An 18,879-nucleotide genomic window follows, 5' to 3' on the forward strand; every position below is an offset into this window, starting at 1 on the left:
CCGCTCTGCGGGGCCGCCAGGGCATCACGGGGGGCGGGTGGGTAGGCGGGTGGGCAGCCCCCCCTCCAGGACCCCAGCCCCAAAGCCCGGAGCTGGAGGAAGGGCGGCCAGGCGACCCTCGAGGCGGGATTCCTCCGAGCGCCCCCCCCCCCGCGCTCGGCTTGGAAGGCACGGGATCGGGGCCCCCCCGGGATGCCCTGCACGCCCCTTCTCCTCGCGAGGCGGCGGCACTCCGAAGCTGCTCGGACCGGGGCGGGGGCGGCGCCCCGCCTGGCAGGTGGCCGGTCGGCCTGCTTCCTTCCCTTCCCCCCCCCCCCCGCCGGTCCCTCAGGGTGGCCAGCGAGGATTGCGGGCCCCGCCAGGGACAGAGTTCGAATCCCGCTCCGCCGCGCGCGAGGCCAGCCCGACGGGGAGGGGCGCCCCTGCCTGCCTCCCTGCCTTCCTTCCGCCTCGCCCTCCTTCCCGCCCGCCCGGCCGCTGAGGCGCTCTCCGAGGGAAGCGCTCGGCGCATGCTCAGAGGAACGGCCGGGACTTCCGCCGCCGTGACGTCAAACCTGGGTAGGGGGGCAGCCGAAGAGGCCCCGCCCCCGCCGGGAGAGCTCCGCCCAGCCCTTGTGACGACACTGCACCCCCCCCGCGACGCGTGCGCAGTGGCAGCCGGCTCTCCGGAGGGCGCGGCCCCCCGTAGGCGGGGCGGGGCGGGGCGGGGCGTGGGGTGGGGGGAGGGAAGGACGACGACGACGACGACGACGAGGGAGGAAGAGGAAGAGGGAGAGGAAGGCGGTCGGTCGGTGGGGCCTTCCGGGCGTGGGCAATGGAGGCGAAAGGCTCGTCGGTCTCGGGCCGGCCCGTGAAGGGCATCCTCAAGAACCCTTCGGGCAGCGCCGGGAGCGGGCTGGGCCTGGCCGGGATGGCGGCCCCGCCTCAGCCCCAAGTGACCCAGCCGCAGCCCCAGCCGCGCCCGCAGGCCTCGCGGACCCCCCGCCCGGACGCCCAGCCCAGCGTGGAGGGGTACGGAGCGGGGAGGGGGAGCGGGAGGGGGGGGTCACGGCGGGGGGGGGGGAGGGAGGAAGAGGAGGAAGGTCCCCCCCCCACCCCGGGGTCCTCCCGCGGGACGGCGCCCCCGCGGGAGCCCCCCTCCCGTCCTCTGGGAACCCAGGGCGGAGGGAGGGAGGGAGGGAGGGGGCGGAACGCAGCTGCTCCGGGCCCGGCCATGCGGGGGGGGGGGAGGAGGAAAGCGTGCGTCCGTCTCTCTGTCCCGAGGCGTCCTCTTGGCCCTCCTCCCGCCTGGAAGGATTCGCCCTCTCCGACCCCCCCCCCCCAAAGGGAGCCTCCGCCGCCCCCCCCAACCCCATCACCTCCCTGGAGAAAGAATGGAAGAGTCCTTGCTTCTGCCTTTGAAGAGGAGGCGCGTGTGGCCCCCCCCCCACCTCACCTGCCTTTTCTTTCTCTGCCCCCAAATGCGTGTCTCCTTTGCCCCCCCCCTTTAGCAAGAAGTCCCAGAAGTGGGATGAAATGAACATCCTGGCTACCTACCATCCGGCGGGCAAAGACTATGGCTTAATGAAGATCGACGAGCCCAGTACTCCCTACCACAGGTAACGATGCTCCGCTCATGCTCACCCTCCAAGTCGCTCCTGACCCAAACGTTCCACTGCCAGGGGAGGGGTGGAGGCTCTGCCCCTCAAGCCTGGGACTTCACCCCCCCTCCCCCCCACGCAGGGTTCCGGAACCTGAGGGACTGAAACCAATCACTGTTGGTGCACGGAGGAGGAGGAGGAGGAGGAGGAGGAGGAGGAAGGCTGCTTGGAGCAGGGCAGAGTCACACAGGGACACCCCTTGGAGGGAACCTTTGCTCGTGACTTAATGGAGAACCAATGAATTCGGGATCTCCATAAGGTCCAGTCATGAATTGCCTTGCCCAGGCCTGGCAAGCACGTGAATTCCTTTATTATCTATCTATCTACTGTATAGTGGTGGCTTGCTTAACGACGATAACCCGTTCCAGAAAAATCGCCATTAAGCAAAAACATCGTAAAGCGAAATTAAAAACCACATTGAAACCCGTTCAATTCCAGTTGGGTAAAAACTCACCGTCTAGCAAAGATCCTCCATACGGCGGCCATTTTCGCTGTCTGTACAGTGAGGAATCCATCCCTAGAATACATATATTTATGATGTTTTATAACTGTTGGTATGTCGCCCCGAGTAGACTCTGTCTAGAGGGGCGGGGTAGAAGTCAAATAATAAATAAATAAAATAAATAAATCCCTCTTACTTCCTGGAGAGACAGCTCTTTCAGGAGGACCCCCTGGCTAGATCGTAATGGCTGGGTAGGTTTTATATGGAAGGAGGTGGTTCTTCAGGTATCCAGAGCCCAAGCTGTTTAGGGCTTTATACATCAAAACAAGCACTTTGAATTGGACCTGGGCAGCGATGGCTAGCCAGTGTAATTTGAACAGAATCTGCCTGATGTATTCCCTAGCGGCCCCACCACTCACCAGCTGCGCATGGTCATTATTTATGGGGTCGTTCCATCTCACATTTTGTTTTCCTCTTTGCCTAGCATTTTTATCTTTTCTAGCAAGTCACCCAAACTACGACAATCTCAAGTCTGTATTTTTCACTTTCTAGGAGCATTCACGCTAGATTTGATCTACCACCCACTTCTTTGTCTTTGTGATGGTCTGTGTAAAGCTTTCATCCAGCACCAGGTTTCAGAGGAATCCATTTTTTCCTTGTCAGCTTTATTCCTTGTTCAGCTTTTACACCCCTGTCCAGTAATCAGGAATATTGCAGTATGAATGGCGTGGGTCCTGGACTACTCAGGATTTTTTCCATTTCCTCTGTTGCTGCCCTTCTAAGTCTCAGACTTCTTATTTCTTGGCCAATGTGTAGGATTGATAGCTGAACAGTCCTGATTTCTGTATTGCCAGTGTTAAAGTTATAACTTACTCCACTGTGATTTTATGTTTGCATTTTCTTTTTTAAAAAACTTTCAAGTCATTGCTACTTTCCCTCAGTAACACGGTGTTGTCTTCACACTTTAAATTAGTTTTCTTCTTCTTCATGGATGATTAAATGTAGGGCTATGTTTGTGCACACTTTCCACAGCCAGGAAACTTGAACGAAGTCCTGGATTTTGTAGAGCTAAAGATTGGCTAGCAGGGTCTATCCTCCCTCGGAATTCCGTGGATTTGTCCCATGGACGCATTCAACTAAGAATTAATTAAAAATAATTAATTAGCAGAGCATGTAATCTGATATTGAGGATTCCTATCAGTTGTTTGTATCTGAGGTGGAAGATTAGTATTGTGGAAATATTACAGCTTCTGTGCTACGCCTGAGTGAGATTCTGTACATTGACAGAAGCCCTTCATGTTTTTTCATGGCTTTTAAAACTTAAGGACAGGCAGGGGTGTGTTATTGCGAGGACCCTTCTGTTGCAGCCTCCAGTTCATGTTCATTTAAAAAATATGGTTAGCTTGCTTGCTTTGATTTTTATACCACCCATCCAAAGTACTCTCTAATTTTCAGCCCTGCCACTCCGCCTCTCTTGCCACATGACTTCACCCATGCGTGCGCCTCCGCCCCCGCACGTAGGGTTCCATTGCGACCGGAACTAAATGCGATCACTGCGCGGAGGAGGAAGAGAGCTGCACAGAGGGAGGAAGAGTCATGCTCATGCAGGTCCAGCTTAGAGGGAACCTTGCCCCCATCCGATCGATGGTCACTCTGGGGGGTTCACAGTCTTTGGGACATGGCCTTGGGTTCTTGCAGTGTGAAAAACACAATGGAGAAGCCCTGTCTGTGCACTGCCATGGGGCTGGGCTGGTTACTCAAAGGTATACAGTGGAACCCCCTTGTCCATGAGATCAGTATCCATGTCTCCATGGTCAGAAAATATTAAAAATACGAGGAAGAAAAAATTTCAGAAAAGCATTTTCACATACATTTCCAGAACTGGCCACTGGAGGGAGCCAGAGGCATGCTATGCATAGTTAGTGAAGAACATATAGAGTGCTTTCTCTATTATCCACAGTTTTCAGTATCCACGGGGGGGGGGGCTGCTTGGAACTAATCCCCAGCAGATATGGGGGCCCTCCTCTACAGTCACGGAGCTGACCTAGTGCCAAGAAGTGTTCTTCCGCCACCTTCAGTCCTTTTAAGGAGAAGGGTGGGGTAAAACTATTTAATGTTAATGATAGTAATAACCATAGTAGTTACAGACGGTGTGATGGGTGGGTGGGGGCTCAGGCTCAAAATTTTTGCTGTGCTTTGGCCATGAGCTGGCTGTGATCTCGGCTGCTCCCCCAATCAGAAGTGGAGTGTTCCACCAGCTAGTGCTCCTGACAGTCTTGGTGTCTTTTGCCTCTTCAGGATGGCAGGTGATGATGAAGATGCAGGGAGCGACACGGAAATCAGTGAAGCCCCCGCTGCCGACCTCTTGGCTAAAAAGTAAGTGCTCCCACGAGCGGAGTGAATTAAGCTCCAGAGAGGAGAAGCACCTGCTGAGTCAGAGCAAAAGGAGCTGCTCTCCCTCGGGGACTCCGTGCAGGGCATCTCGGCAGAAGGTTCCTGGGGTGGTGGTGTAGGGAGGATGGGGGCGGGGCGGGCAGGAGAGACCTTTTGCTGTTTCCACACACACACCCCCCCCATGACTTCAGAGGATCAGAAGAGAAGTGATCCCGATGCGATGACCCCCTTTGTGCTCTGCTTCCGCCTTTCTGTGAGCCCAGGGTGGTCCCGAGTGAGTATGGCTTTGCGGCTACAGAGCTTATGAGGTCTCAGGCAAATTGGATTTGAAGTACATTTGGCTCTGGAATGTAGTGAGTGGTCCTGAGCTAGTAATTCTCTCTGCCTCACCACCCTAAGGGATTGGAAAAATTGCCCGTCGCTTTGAGTTCCCCAAAGGGAAGGTGGACTGCAGATGTAACAACAACAACAACAAAAAGCATCAGTTAAATATTCTTTTTGCAGTGCTTGTCCAGGGAGCCCATTGACAGAAAGGCCTTCTCCGTCTCTGTCCTCCCAAAGGACTTCCAGGGTTGTACTGTAGTTCTGGTTCTGATTTGCTCTCTTCACCAAAGGTGGCGACACGTGGCCTTCAGGCCCCTGCACCCTCCCATTGTAATGAACAAATGGTTTAAGATTTGCTGTGCCTGTGAAGTCCCTTTCTGTCTTCTAGGTGGTGCAGAGGCAATTTTGCTACATTTTGAGGTCTTCCAGCACCCCGGATTTGTCTGTCATTAATTTACTGTTGTTTTGTTCACCTTTTGAGGCAAATCCCATCATGGGGAAGTTCATATCATTTAAAAAAAGAAAGAGGAAGGCCCTGCCATCAGACCACCAAGGAAGGCCAAGGAAAGAGAGGGGAAGGATGAGGCAGAAATAAGGTGGGGAAGAAAGGCAGGCTTTAGAAGTCCAGAGCAAAATGGTGAGCTGGAAGGGGGCCCGTCTCCCCTGCCGAGGCTCCGTTGGTCTCCCTGTGCTGGAGTTGTTGTCTTGAGTGGCATGGGGTGGTTCTGGTGCCTTAGGCCAGTGTGTTCCTTTCTGCTTCCCAGGAAAAGAGCCGGGGGGGGGCTTCCAAGTGTCCCTACGCTGATGGAGGATGTTTCCTTCCATGGCCTCTTTCTGTCTTTTCTGCCCTGCCCCCCCTTCTTCTGGAGAACTAAGTAAATTGCAGAGTCCACGTAGAGGCGCCATTCCTGCAGGATCAATAGGTGATCCCAGTGATTCAGTTCCCTGTATTCATCGTGAAGCTCATGTTAATACAAAGTGGGACCAAATGGTGCCCTCCCCCTTGCGTGCGGCGGTAGAACAGGCATTTTTCTCAGAACCAGGTGGGGACTCTGTGGAGGAGATTTGTGCTGCTGCCTACGGAGAGGAGAGAAGGTGGGGGCACCCTCTCGAAGGGGATGGTTTGTATGGGCACTGTTGGTATGACGCGGGGTGTGCCCATGAGGGGGGTCTTTTAGAGGGCTTGGCCTCAGATGTCCGATCCCGGAGGCTATTTTCAGTCAAATGCAGATTTCATTTTACAACATCAACAGCCTCACGGTTTCCAAGTCTGTTCTGTCCTCTTCTCAGCGTAAAATTGAACCACATCGAAAACGCCTCCTTTCAGTCTTGAGTGGCAGGGCTGTGGCTGGAAGGGGCGCCAGGGCCATGGGGCGGGCGGGCTTCCTGTCCCACCCCAGGCGGGAGAGGCAGGCTGACCTCTCGTGGCGGGGGCTTTCTCTTGGCAGGTTGGCGGCTGCTGCAGCAGGCCAGGGGCCAAAGGTCCTGGCCCGTCAGGAGGAAAGCAGCGAGGAAGAGGAGGATGACGCCGAACTGACTCCTGAAGAGCTCGGTGAGTCTGGCTTGGGAGGGCGCTCGTGGCCAGAAGCCGCTGGGACTCTGGGCGGCCGCGGTCGTGTCGTTTCTGGGACACCAGAGAGCGAGAGAGAGCGCGCTGGGAGGCTGCGTTTGTCCGAGTTCAGGCCATTGCCCTCTCCTGGCGCAGAGGAGGTTCGCTGGTCCTTTTCTGCAGGTGTGTGTGTGTGCGCGCACGCACGCACGCACGCACGCCTCAGCCTCTCCATCGGTCCGTCTTGTTAACTCGCAGGGTTTGAAGCGGGAGGAAGCCAGCAGGCCATTCTGGGTAGTGGAGGGGCTTCTCTCAGGACATTGTGGCAGCCGGTGCTGTGGGCAGGTTTGGGATTAATGACTTGTCTCTGCCACAAGAGAAGGGATGTTGCCTTTTTTAACGTGGCCTAGTTCTGTAGCGGAACAACCATGTACACACTTATTCTCGTGGCCAGAAATTATGGCACTAATCCTGCTGTGGACGTGTCAAGCTTTTTGTTGCCAAGCAGCAAAACCTATTCCTTTGGCCTTTGGGTAACCCAGCAAAGGATGGGGGAAAGAGGATGGAGCCCCCCGCCCGCCCACGCTACTTTGTCTGTGATTTTCCTCTGAACACTGGTTCTCCAATGGCAAGTGGGATAATCTGTTTTGAGGGGTTCAAACATTCAGCTTCAGTCTTCCAGTTCAGGATCTGGCTTCATATTCCCAGCAGCATGTGGTTTGGGGCTGCTGGATCTTATGTAGGCCACATAAAGTGGCTCAAAAGCAAAATTAGGTGTAGCATCTGGGCGAGGGTCGTAATGTCTTGGATGTGTTTTCTTGGTCTTTGTGCAGAGAAAAAGAGACAATTTGAAATGAAGAGGAAAATGCACTACAACGAAGCTCAAAACATCAAACTGGCCAGGCAGCTAATTGCAAAGGAGCTCCACGGTGAGGCGGCAGAGGATGAAGAAGATGAAGAAGACGACGACGACGACGATGAAGAGATGCAGGATGTGGGGAAAATGACCCCAGAACTTGGTGAGCACTTCATTCACAAACTGCAGATGTGAGGCCTGCCCTGGGACACTGTGACAGCTTGCATTCACAAGCTGCAAAGTGCAGGGGCCTTTTCTTGGGTGGGTGCTGGAAGGACGCTCAGCACAGAGGAGTGGCACCCTTGGCGGCTGCCGGGCCAAGATCTCCCCGCCACCATTGGCTGCCCTCGGCCAGGCTTCAGCTGCCCTGCAGCTGCCCGGGGAGCCGAGCCCCACCTTCTGAACCGACGGCAGGCTGTGCTTCTCGGGCTTGGCCTCGTTTGGCCTGCAGGGAGGACTCTTGCGGTGGACCTGGGAGGTGAAGAGACCCAGACGGCCGGCCGGAGGTGGTTCTTGTTCTTCTGCCCTGCCTCCTCTTCCTTTTTGCCCGAAGGCTTGGGCCGTTCCCTGCCCTCCGGGTTGGCACGGTTCCCCTTCCCTGGAGGAGGTCCCCTTGGTGTGCCTGAGCACCCCAGCCGTGGAGCCGCGAGGAGGCCGACAGGTGTCTTCCCTGAACCGACCCGTCGCATTTGTATTTGCATTCCAGATGCCGCAGCCCGCAAGCGGAATGTCTCCTTCTGCTTCAGCTACCGTTGACCCTGTGTGCGCCTCTTTGTTGGGGGGCCCCTCCTGCCCCCGTGTGCCCCTTTGGGAGAGGGAAGGCGCTTTCTCTTCCAAGCCTCTTCCTCCCCTCCCCTTCTTTGTGTGTGAATAAATCGAGCGCTTTGCTTTGACTGGCGAATGTCAGTGAAAACTCAAAAAGGAGGGCTGTCTGCTTCCCACCGTGTCAATCTCTGGGCCGTACCATTTGTAAATGCTTCTTGGCAGACGTAGGGGTGGGACGGGTGGGGCTGTGATGGGTCCTGGGGCCGTTAGGAGTCCAGGTGCTTCCTCAGCGTCCTTCTCAGATGCCACTGGACTCGTGTTGCCCTGTATCCACGTGAAGGTGGGCATGGAGCTTGCATGGGCTGGGTGTGAATATTAAAAGGGAGCAGGGCCGGAAAGGGCACAATGCTGCTGAAGGCAGAGATCAAGCTAGGAGAGGGGCACCCACACCTGTGGGCCAGCCGGAGGGCAGCCGCTGGGTAGGACCCGGCATGCCAGCAAAGGATGTTCTTCCCCTGGCACGCCTGGATAGCCAGCGCCAGGAGAACCATGAACCGTGCCTCTGCTCATGGCGTCTGGCCGTTGTGAGCAGCCTTGGCTGGGCTTCCCGTAGAGACGAGAGTCCTGTGACGCTGGCGGTTGTGACGCAGAGAGGTTAGCCTCCTTTGGGGGGTGGCGGCAATGTAACGGGGTGGTTGGCAAGAAATGTGCGTGTTTTGTACCGGGAAGCACCTGTGAAGGCAGCAGAGGCACCTTTGTCCTTGGTGGGCCTGTAAAGAGGACCACACTACCTGCTCCTTCAGGAGACCAATGCAGAGTCCCTCGCAGAGAGAGAAGAACACCGGCTGTCTTGGCAGGGGGCCTTGCCGCTGTGCCTGTGAGGGAAGTCTTGCTGGCTGGTCACTCCGGCCAGCTGCCCGGCTGGGGTTTCTTAAAGCTCCAGCCCCAGCCAGCTCAGCCGGTTCCTGGAGGCTGGTTACTCCTCCTCTTCCTCCTCTTCCTCCTTTCCTGTTTGGAGTTGGGGGGAGGAGAAGCTCAGCCACCCCTCTTTGGGGAGTGTCTGGGTAGCAGACTTGGCCTTGTCATCCTTTCCTTTCCGTGTAGGGAGGGGCGGAGAAGCTCCCTCTTCCCCTTCTGGCTGTGCTGTCCCAGCGCCGCGTCCGTCCCCTTGCAGGGAGCAGGAGGAGGAAGGCGTGAAGCCTGGCTTTGGTCAGAAAGTGCCGCGGAGGCTTCCTCTGGCTGACAGAGGGGCACCTTGGGATGGGAGAACGCAGCCGTCCCTGCGTCCCCCTTGGCTTCTCAAGCCTTGAGTGGGAATAAGGTTGGACCTGTTAGAGAAGAGCGCCTTGGGCTGAGCGGCCGGAGTGGGAGCCTTTGGCCGAAAGGCCCCTCTTCGAGCGTCAACTCTGACGGAGCGATGGCGGCGGCGGCGGCAGCAGCACGGGGGTCCTCTCTGCTCGGTGCTTTGCTTTGGGTGCTTTCATCTCAGAGCAGGGTGGGCTGGCTGAGGCCCCGAGGATTCCTCCTCCTCCTCCGGGACGGTTCCAGGGGCCAGTGCTGTGACCACTAGGCCCTGGGGCAGCTCTTGGCCTCTTTCACTACAGTGAGGTTGGGGTCCTGGAATGTTTTTTTGCTTTCCTGCTTGCCTTGCTGGAAGGCCGTGTCGCTCCCAAGCCTCGGTTCCAGCTGCCTCCAGCCACCTGCTCTTCCCGAGTCTTTCACCGGGAGAGGTGTCTGGGTGAGGGCAAAAAATGCCCCTGCCCACTCCCTCGCCATGCACGGCACAGGGGGTGTGCCACCTGAAAGCAGGAGGGAATCTCGGGGAGACCCTCCTCCAGGGAGCGGACTGGGGGCAATGAAGGCCACGCCACCGCCCTCCAGCGGCGGGGAGTGCCCCCCTCTCCGTCAGGGAAGAAAAGAAGAGCAGGATCCCGAGTGGAAGGTGGCCGAGGCGGGCAGATGCTCCAAAGGCCTGCCCTGGCCTTGGTTTTGCCACGAGGGCCTCTTGGCCCCTGAAGAGATTTCTGGATCTGCGGGGGGAGGCCCTTCTGCATGGGGGGTGGGGGGGCTGTCACGGAAGGGGCTCCTCCTCTCCTGTCGTAGGCGCTTGGCCTTTGGGGTGGAGCGGGAACGTCTGACTCGGCATATCTCCCTCCCTGCTGGTGGCTGGGGCAGAGAGCTTCTTTCAGGGAGCCCGCTCTAGAGGCAGGCCTGATCCTGCCCCACTCCTTTGGATCTTCCTCAGGTTCTGAGGAGGAGACCGTGCAGGCGAGGTCCCTTCCTGGCAGCAGGGTTGGACAGACAAGGCTAGGATGGCCCTCCCTTTGGAGGATCTGTCCAGGCATGAGGCAGGGCTGGTGCACGAGGGCAGACGGAGGGAGGGAGCCGGGGAGAGGCCAGCTGCCCGCGAGGGCTTCCTTGGGGCCAGAGCCTCCTCTTGGAAGGCGGCCGGGTGGGTGCCCTTCTTGGGTGCCTGAGGCAGTGGCCTCCGGGCATCGGCCCCCTTGGTCTCCCGCAGCCAGAGAAGGGTTGTCTTCCAACCGCCAGGGAGAGCAGCGGTGGTTCAGCAGAGGAGGCTTGTGGCTCAAAGGACCGGTGTGTGTACATCTGTTTGTCAGTGCCTGGAGAGGGACCCTGGTGGATCCCCTTCTCAGATGGATGGAGGCAGGCAGGGGTGGGGTTCCACTGATTTTTAGGAAAGGGCAGCGGAGACTTTGCAAAGTTCTTCCTTCCACTCAGAAATTCTCTCTCTGTGTGTGTGCGTGCGTGCGTGTGTGTGTGTGGGTTCCTTCTGCGAGTAGCGCTTGTGCTGTTGTCTATTGAAACAAAATTTAGAAATTATATTTCCGGCTGCCAAGGCAGAGGCTCTGCTCTCAGGGACACGTAACGGCTGCCGCATGGACGGAACGGGACAGGACGAGCTGCATGCCTGATCAGAAACCCATGTCTGCTCTTCTCTCTTTCCTGCAGTACCTGCTCCTAGTGACCCGCTTGAGAACGTTGCCCACAGCCTGGAAGAGGCCTGCTCGGGACCGTAAAGCCACGAACTTTTGCATTTCCTGCGTCACGCTCCGGCCATTTTGGCGCCCGTTCTGTGGGGCAGCCAGCTCCCACTTCTCTCTTGCCAAGACTGTGAGTGACTGCTGAGACTCTTCCGTTAGGCAGCGGAGGCTCTGCTGGGCTGGCCAGGACGGGTGTAGGCGACCTTGGCAGCCGCCGCCCGGCTGTCCACTTCTTTCTAGTTCTGAAATGGCAAAACGCCCAGTCACTTGCTTTCTGCTCTTTTCTCTGGCACTCCTTGTTAGGAGGAAAACGTTCCCATGCCTCGCAGGAAGGCTTCGGCATTCACGAGTCAGACCCTTAAGGCTTGGATGAGCCCCCGCCCCGCTGTCTTCTTAAGGGCACCCCCCCATCCCACCCCGCACATCTTACTTTAGGCGGCCGGTGTGCCACGGCAGATCTGAGTGGCCATGAGTCATCCTCGCCAGCTTTACCCGATTGTTCTGTTGGATGGCCGTGGCTTTGAAGGGCTGTTCCGTGGCTCGCTCTCCCATCAGACTCTGTGCCGCCGAGAGAGGCATCCTTTTGTCTTGCCGCTGGACGCGTTGTTGAGCTGCGCCTGAAAGTGCTTCCTGTCTGGGGTGGCTCAGGCCTCATGGCCTCCCTTTGGGGGGAAGCCTCGCCAAAGGGCTGCCTGCGCAAAGCCGGGGAGCAGAGGAAGGGCGGAGAAGACCCAGGCCTGGGATGTTCGCCACAGGAGCCTCCTGGCTGACGAATAAAGCCAGGGAGGGAACCAGCGGCCCTCGGGTGGGGTGGGGTGGGACAGGGGGACGGGGCGGCTTCGTTCTTCTTTTGTTGCACTGACTGGGAGCAGAAGAAACTCTTGGGCGGCTCCCTGCTCATTTCTTAATTTTGGTTTAAATTTGATGTATTGGCACAACTCGCTGTGACTGTGTAGTTCTGTTTTAGGGTGGCTTCACGTCCACCAGAAGTGTGTGTTCATAATACAAGGCGTTCTTTCATAGCTACGTTGCACTTGGGGGCTTTCTTACCGTAACCTTTGACATGGTGAGGCAGGGCAGCGATGTAGAGACTGAACCTTCTTCATCCAATGCCATGGGGCATTTTTCACCAGTGCAACCTCTTTTTGGAGAAAGGCCAGGGGTGGGTGGCTGAGGACTTGCCAGCGCAGAAGCGCCGCCTGGGTGACCGTTTGGCAGAGTGGCCTCTTTGCTGTGGAATGGTGGGCTGAGAGTGAAAGCCAAGGCTATTTTGTTTGGTGAGTGTGTTTCCCCAGAAGCTCTGGCGGAATGTTTTTGCAAGGGTGGGGTGGGGTTGGGTTTGTCTCAGGGGAGTTTATGTGCTGGTAAAGTGCAGGAAGGGACCCGGCGCTCAGTTCCAGGGCTCTTGACCATCTGCTCCTCTGCCTTTTCTCCTGTTAGCTGGCTTAGTTTGGCAACCCTTGGGCTGGGCTGTTGCTGGGGTTCTGTACAAGCAACTGAGAGGAAACAAAGCCAGAGCCATTCAGGCAGAATGCGGTCAGAAGTCCTGGGAATATGGAGGCTATGACCTCGGGTGATATCTCTACTTTTTGGGGAAAGAAAGTGCGCACGCACGCACGCACACGCGCACGCGCACGCGCGCGCACACACACACACACACACACACACACACACACACACACACACCACCTGGGGAGTTTGTTGCAAACTCTTGTGAATACAGCGTGCATTCTGTTTGACAGCACTTGGGGCCCCTAAAATGTGCCTAGGTCACCAGCTATGGATTTTGGATTTGGGGGCTGGATCACAGTTGGCCAGGCTTGCCGGTTCCTCGGTTTAATAGCTCAATCGCTTGGGAACCACAAGGCTCCTCGGTGTGGGCGAGACTACGTTGTGAAAGGCACTTGCTTTAATGTTATTGGGCTGGGCTGCCTCACAGCTGGTCTTCTTGGTGGTTACAGTCACGATCATCACAGGTCTGACGGCAGCGGCTGGCTCAGAGGACTGCCCATCTGCAAGCCCGTCTTCCTCTCCTAGGCGGGCTGGAGAGCCAGACCTGCTGTTGCATCAGGGGGGTCATCCAGCCTAGCCAGACTCGGGTTCCCCCTTGGGCTCAAAGCTAAAAAGCAACTGGTTGGCGGAACACCCCCCCCTGCAGGCCTTGAGAGGGGGGGACGGGCGACAGGTCAGAAAGGATCCCTCTTCCCTGGCTCAATACGTGAAAGGCGGGGAGGGGCCCTCCATCCTTCCATCGCCCGGTCCTGGAAGTGAAGGGCCCCCGCCTGACCCAGCAGGTTCCGGCTCTTCCGCTCCCTGGGTGGACTTTCCTTGGGTGTCTTTTAGAGAAAAAGGCAACCACGGATGGCCTGAAGGCAAAGCCTATGGCTGGGTGTGCTGAGGTGCACACACGGGCTGGTCGTGTGTGTGGTTGCCTCTGCTGGGAGGACATGGTACAAGCAGTGGGGCTTCACTCTGCCATGGCCTTTGGGGAATGGTTGCCAAGGGGGATGGGCGTGCCCCCCCCACTTTCTCTCTCCCCCTGTATTCCACGAGGCAGGGTTGAGGGACTCCCAACTTGCTAGGGCTCATGGGAGTTGCAGTCCAATTACATTGGGAGGGCTGTGTTTCACACCCCTGCCATGTGGGCCACTTTCGACCTCTGACCCTCCGTCCCTGTATTCGGTTACAAGGGCTGAAATCCTATGGCTCCATGTAGGGAACTGCAACTCGAGTAGGCCTATTGGGATCAATGGAACCTATGGGGATGTTGACTCACCAAATCCCCACTGACTCAAGTGGTCCTTCTCTTGTGAATTGCTACGATGAGAAACAAGACTTCAGCCAGTACGTTTAGCAGGTGGTCGTACTCAATTCTGAACCAGCTGGCTGTTTCTTTTCAACTGGCCCTGTTCCCTGCTGGCATCAAAATGCCAGTATCTTTGCCCCACCTCCTGGGTGCAGACAAAGATGAGGTGAGTTCATACTGAGAAAGGTGGAAAGGCAGCAGGAAAAGAGGAAGCCCAAATACGAGATGGGCTGACTCCCTAAAGGAAGCCGCAAGCTTGAGGTGGTAAGAGCTGAGCAGGGCTGTTGATGCAGGGCGCGTTGGAGATGACCACTCGTTCATAGGGTCACCATTGAGTGTGTGTGTGTGTGTGTGTGTGTGTGTGGCTGGCTGCCTGCTTTTCTCCTGGGCTGAGCCCGCAAAATCCAAAGGAGAATTCTCGTGTGATTGTGTGTGAATCTCCAGCCCCACACAGTTGAGTTTCATAAAGAACTGGGCATTGTCACACCATGTGTGTGTGTGTGCGCGTGCGCATGTTTCTGCCCTGTTCAGTCACCATCAGAAAGTAACCGTGAGGCTCTGCAGGATGTCAGGTCTTCTTACACAAAGCTTGTATTGGACTGTTTGGTTTTGTCACATGGAATAAACGTATTAATTTAAGGTAGAAACGTGTGTGTTTTCCTTTGAGTGGGTAAAAAGGAATGTGTTACAGGATGCTGGAGTGGGAAATGGGTGTGACTATCCAGAAGTGGGTCTTAAAACCAGAGTCTCACTGGTGATACCTTTTGGCCTCTGAAGAAAAGCTACCTGAGATGCCTTGTTTGGGGTGTGTGTGTGAACGAGTTAAACCTTCTCCCAGTTCTGTCTTCCATAACAGGTCAGCGGGTGTGACTGTTGGTTCTGACTAGCAGGAGCCCTTCTTCCAGGATGTGTAGGAGTTCTGGGGTGGCTGGCTCATCCAGACCAGACCAGCCAGCAAACGGAGCACTCCTGTTGTTGACTGCTGTAGGATTGCCTGTCTGTGTCCTTCGAAGCAACAGAATGAAATTCAGCAGGGATAAGTGCAACATACTGAACCTTGGAAAAAGAAACCAAACACACAGTTCTAAGATGGGGGAGACCTGGCTCAGCAAAACTACAAGTTAGAAACACCTTGGTTGTGGGTTTTCCACCTTGCGATCTCGCCCTTATCCCAACAATACACCCACAACAAAAAACACGCAGATCACCCTAATCACCCAGTCTCCTGAAAAGGACAGAAACTGATCCCACAGTTACAAATACTCAACTGTCCCACAAAACTACACCAGGGCACAGACAGAGTTCTGACCCCTGGCCTCTGAAGGTGCCCACGGGGGGGGGGGGGCAGAGAGACGGGCAAAAGGTTAGGGAGAACCACCTTCCAGAACAAAGACCCAACCCTGGAACTCCCGACACTCCCGAGAGAGAGAGAGAGGGGGGGGGGCTTCCAAGAGAGACGGTCCCTAGGCCACCACCTGGGAGGAGATCTCCCTCCTCTGATCTTGGGGAGGGGAGGGGGTCCTGCTTGGGGCAGGGGCTTGGACTTTACAGCCCCTTTCCCAGTTCATGGTTCTACCCATCTCACATTTCGTCTTCCTCTTTTCCTCCTGCCTTCCACTCCCTCCCCCCCCCCCCCCGAGAATCCTGCCTTCTCAGGATGCGTCAAAGCCAGCAGGGCCTCCTCCTTACCCCCCCCCCGCCCTCCATCCGTCCCCAGAACTGACAGCCGGGCCCACGAACCGGGGACCTAGGCGGGAAGGGAGTGGCGCTCTAGGGCGCATGCGTAGCGTTCAGCTCTTCCGCCGCTGGCGAGTCGGTCCAAAGCGCGCCCACTCCGACCGCCAGCCTGCTGCTAGGCAACGTCGACCCGCCCGCGCTCCGTTGCTCTCGTCGGGGTTGGTTGGCCCCTGCGCAAAGGGCGGGACGGCTCATCGGCCGCGCCAATTGGGGGAACTTCTCCGGCGGAGGGCGGGCGAAAGCCGTCGCCCTTTGGCGCCGCGAGATTGGTGGAGGCGAGTCAGGTTCCTTTGTGCGATTGGCTGGCGCCAAGAAGGCGGGATGCGGAAATCGTGGCGGTCGCCGGCAGGGATTGGTCCGCCTTTTCCCCCTCCGCCTGTCAGTTAGCCTGTCGCCAAGGGGTCTCTTCTTCCGCCCCGGCGTGAGCCCCGCCCATCCGCCAGCCCGGAAGGGAAAGGAAGGGAAAGGAAGGGGAGGGAGCGAAGGCAGGACCGGCCGACCGGAGACCGCCCCTGCCCCCCCCCGCCCCGTCCCTCCTCCTCCGCCGCCGCCGCCGAGAGCAGAAGGAGAAGCCAAAGCCGGGGGTCGCCATGCGGGTGGCCGTCGACTTCGAGGAGTGCCTCAAGGACTCGCCCCGCTTCAGGTGCCCGGCGGCGTGGGGGGGGCGGGGGGGCGGCTTCCGCGGGAAGGGCCGCCGGGAGACCCGAGGGGGGCGGCGGGAGGGGGCGGCGGCGGCGGCGGCTCTTCCCCCTCCCTCGCCCTTTCCGTCGCCGGAATTGCGGGGGGGAGGGGAGAACGGGAAAAGGCCGCCGCCGCCGCCCCCCCCTGCTCTCTGCCGCCTGAGCCCACTCGGGGCCGCGGCCTCTTCCCGGGCTTGGGGGAGGAAACGGGAGCCCCAGGGAAGCGCCTCCCCTCCGGGGGGGGGAGAGAAAGGGAGGGAGGCGGGGAAGGAGAAGGACGGCCAGTCGGTGGGTCGGTCGGTGAGGCGACTTTTCCAGCTGACGGCCCCGGGAGGGGGGAGGGGGAGGGGGTCGCCCGCCTGGGCCCGGAGCTCTGGCTGCCTTGGGGGGGGGCTCCTCCTCGCGGGAGGCGTTTGGCGGCGGCGGCTCCGCCCGTGTCTGCGGCCAGGGGGGGCGGGATTGTCACCCGTTCCGTCCCCCCCCCCCGAAGAGTTCCCTGGAGGCAGCCACGGAGAAGAGGACGGCGCAGGCGGCCGGTTCCCCCCCCCCCAGCCCTGTCCCGCCCCCGGGGGGGGCTGCTTTTCGCTCTGCTGGCGTTGGGCGAAAGGGGGGCAGGCCCGGGAGGGTCGGTCGGTCGGTGGGTCCTTTCCGGTGCGCCCCCACCCCCCGCCGTCCAGTGGCCGCTCCTCCTTGTGGCGCATGGACTCTTCCCCCCCCCTCCCCGGGTCCCTTGGGAAGAGGAAGCTTTGGCGGCGGCGGCGGCTCGGCCACCCCACCCCCCACCCCGGGCAGCGCCCAGCCGGTGCGCCCCTTCGCCCCCGGCCCCGGGTTCCCTTCCCGGCCAGGGCTGCCCGCTGCGCAGGGAGGGCTCCTTCCCGTTGTTGCCCCACCGCCAGGCAGGCAGCCGGCGGGCGGGCGGGCGGGCGGAGGGGCCCCGGGTTCGCAGGTTCGTGTCTGGGCACTCATAGCACCAGCGTCGTCTTTGGCCACCGTGACTTAAAATCCCTGTTCGAGACGCTGCTCTTTTCCGTTGAAGCTTTTACAGAAGAAACATGCATGCCGTGGCCACGTTTTGCAAAGTGTGAAATGCCACATCCTTTGACATAATTCTCACAACTTGTGTCTACTAATCAGCCACTGCTTCTTTATAATGAAGCCGTATTTGCCATGTCGTCATCGTAGTTGTTTAGTCGTGTCCGACTCTTCGTGACCCCATGGACCAGAGCACGCCAGGCCCTCCTATCTTCCACTGCCTCCCGGAGTTGGGTCAGATTCATGTTGGTCGCTTCTATGACACTGTCCAACCATCTCATCCTCGGTCGTCCCCTTCTCCTCTTGCCATCACACTTTCCCAACATCAGGGTCTTTTCCAAGGAGTCTTTTCTTCTCATTAGATGGCCAGAGTACTGGAGCCTCAGCTTCAGGATCTGTCCTTCCAGTGAAAACTCAGGGTTGATTTCCTTTAGAATTGATAGGTTTGTTCTCCTTGCCATGTAGTTTCACTCTTGTCTCTGAGAAAGTGGCCTTGATCCGTGAAAAGATGCCATTAAAATAGAGGAGTTGTTGAGGTGCCACAGCAAATTTTTTTGGGGTCTTTTCTTGGTTTTTTAATTTTTTTTATTTGTTTGGTTTGCTTTTTTGGTCCCCTTCCAGCTGTAGGTGTCTCTTGTTTCATTTTGGCCTGGTCTCACAGGCCTTTCACCGTGAGGAAGGCTAGGCCGTGGTTTGTCTTCCGTGTCATCATCACAGTTGGCTCTGAAAGATCCTCTGCCAGCATCTCCTTCAGCTCCTGCTGCCTCCCAGTAACAGCCCTCCGGACGTTTCTGCGCCCTCGTCCCCGTTGGAACCATCCCTCTTCCTCTGCTGAAGGAGCCGCTCTCTCTGGAAGGAGTGGGCGCCCCTTCGTCTGGGGCCTCGGCCGGCGGCCGTTCCGCCTTGGGCGACCCTGCTCAGAGACCGGGCTTCCTGATGGCACTGCTTTTGGCTCCCCACCCAGAGAGAGAAAGTGTCTTGTCTGAATGGGGCGTGTTAGTGACAGGACAGTTGTTGCGGTGGTCGTGAGCTGTAGGATCCATGGAAGGTTTCTTCGGAACTGGTCACATAATGGGATCCTTCAGAACTGCAGGCATTTTGTCCCTTTACATCCTGATGTGTTAATCCCACCCGGGATCCACTCCCCTCAGGCTCCTTCTCCACCATTTTTGATTAGCTGTGAAGGAGAACACGTAGCCAGAGGTAATCCTGCGAGCGCTTTGTCCGCAGCATGGCTGGCCTGCTGAAACTGAAATTGGTCCTACAACCCGGGTTAAGTGCCCTAACATGCGGTTTACCAGCTTCCTGTGCAGATTGGGTTCTGTCTAGTATTAAAGCAGTTCCCTGGTGAAGTCTGGCTCAGATGGATCTCGATCGTGCTCTCCAAAGCTTTGTGGATGCCACAGGACAGTAACTGTGATGGGCAACGTTTCTCTTAAGCTGTGCGGGCGCGCCGTGCTGCATCGGGCACGCACAGCCGAGCCTGTATTGCCACCCACCCACTTGCTTTCAGTCGCGTCAGGTTGGTGGTGATGAGCCATCTGCTTAAGGGTTTTTAAACAGTGAAGGCCCAGCAGACTTGGGGTTGGTTTGTTTTCTCTTTGGAACAGAAAGGCCCAAAGCCACTTCTCCTTTCTGGGCTGCGACTCGAA

The 18,879-nt window shown here is 57.8% G+C and overlaps 2 protein-coding genes across 7 annotated transcripts in view; both read left to right on the forward strand.

Moving 5' to 3' along the window:
- The first annotated feature begins 725 nt into the window (after positions 1-725).
- Positions 726-14,425, forward strand: PPP1R2 (protein phosphatase 1 regulatory inhibitor subunit 2). 3 transcript variants are annotated; one of them, XM_072996430.2, is made up of 6 exons: positions 737-1,011; positions 1,491-1,598; positions 4,381-4,458; positions 6,249-6,352; positions 7,183-7,368; positions 10,941-14,425. In XM_072996430.2, the coding sequence occupies exons 1-6, from the start codon at positions 815-817 to the stop codon at positions 11,006-11,008; spliced, it is 741 nt and encodes a 246-aa protein (XP_072852531.2). In that variant the 5' UTR covers positions 737-814; the 3' UTR covers positions 11,009-14,425. The 3 variants fall into 3 exon arrangements, with proteins under 3 accessions (XP_078245820.1, XP_072852531.2, XP_078245819.1); XM_078389693.1 differs by lacking the exon at positions 10,941-14,425 and adding an exon at positions 7,912-8,126; XM_078389694.1 differs by lacking the exons at positions 6,249-6,352; positions 7,183-7,368; positions 10,941-14,425 and having other exon boundaries at positions 726-1,011; positions 3,538-4,416.
- Positions 14,426-15,960: 1,535 nt separating this feature from the next.
- The window catches only part of ACAP2 (ArfGAP with coiled-coil, ankyrin repeat and PH domains 2), a 28,830-nt gene continuing 25,911 nt past the window's right edge, over positions 15,961-18,879 (forward strand). For 2 of the 4 annotated variants that reach the window (XM_072996419.2, XM_072996420.2), the window contains exon 1: positions 15,981-16,158. In XM_072996419.2, coding sequence (XP_072852520.2) covers positions 16,106-16,158 — 53 coding nt within the window. In that variant the 5' untranslated portion in view covers positions 15,981-16,105. Of the gene's footprint in view, positions 16,159-18,879 lie in introns of all 4 variants that reach the window. The other 2 variants (XM_078390286.1, XM_078390284.1) reach the window with 2 other exon arrangements.

Source organism: Pogona vitticeps, chromosome 3, assembly GCF_051106095.1.
Source record: "Pogona vitticeps strain Pit_001003342236 chromosome 3, PviZW2.1, whole genome shotgun sequence".
NCBI lineage: Eukaryota > Metazoa > Chordata > Lepidosauria > Squamata > Agamidae > Pogona > Pogona vitticeps.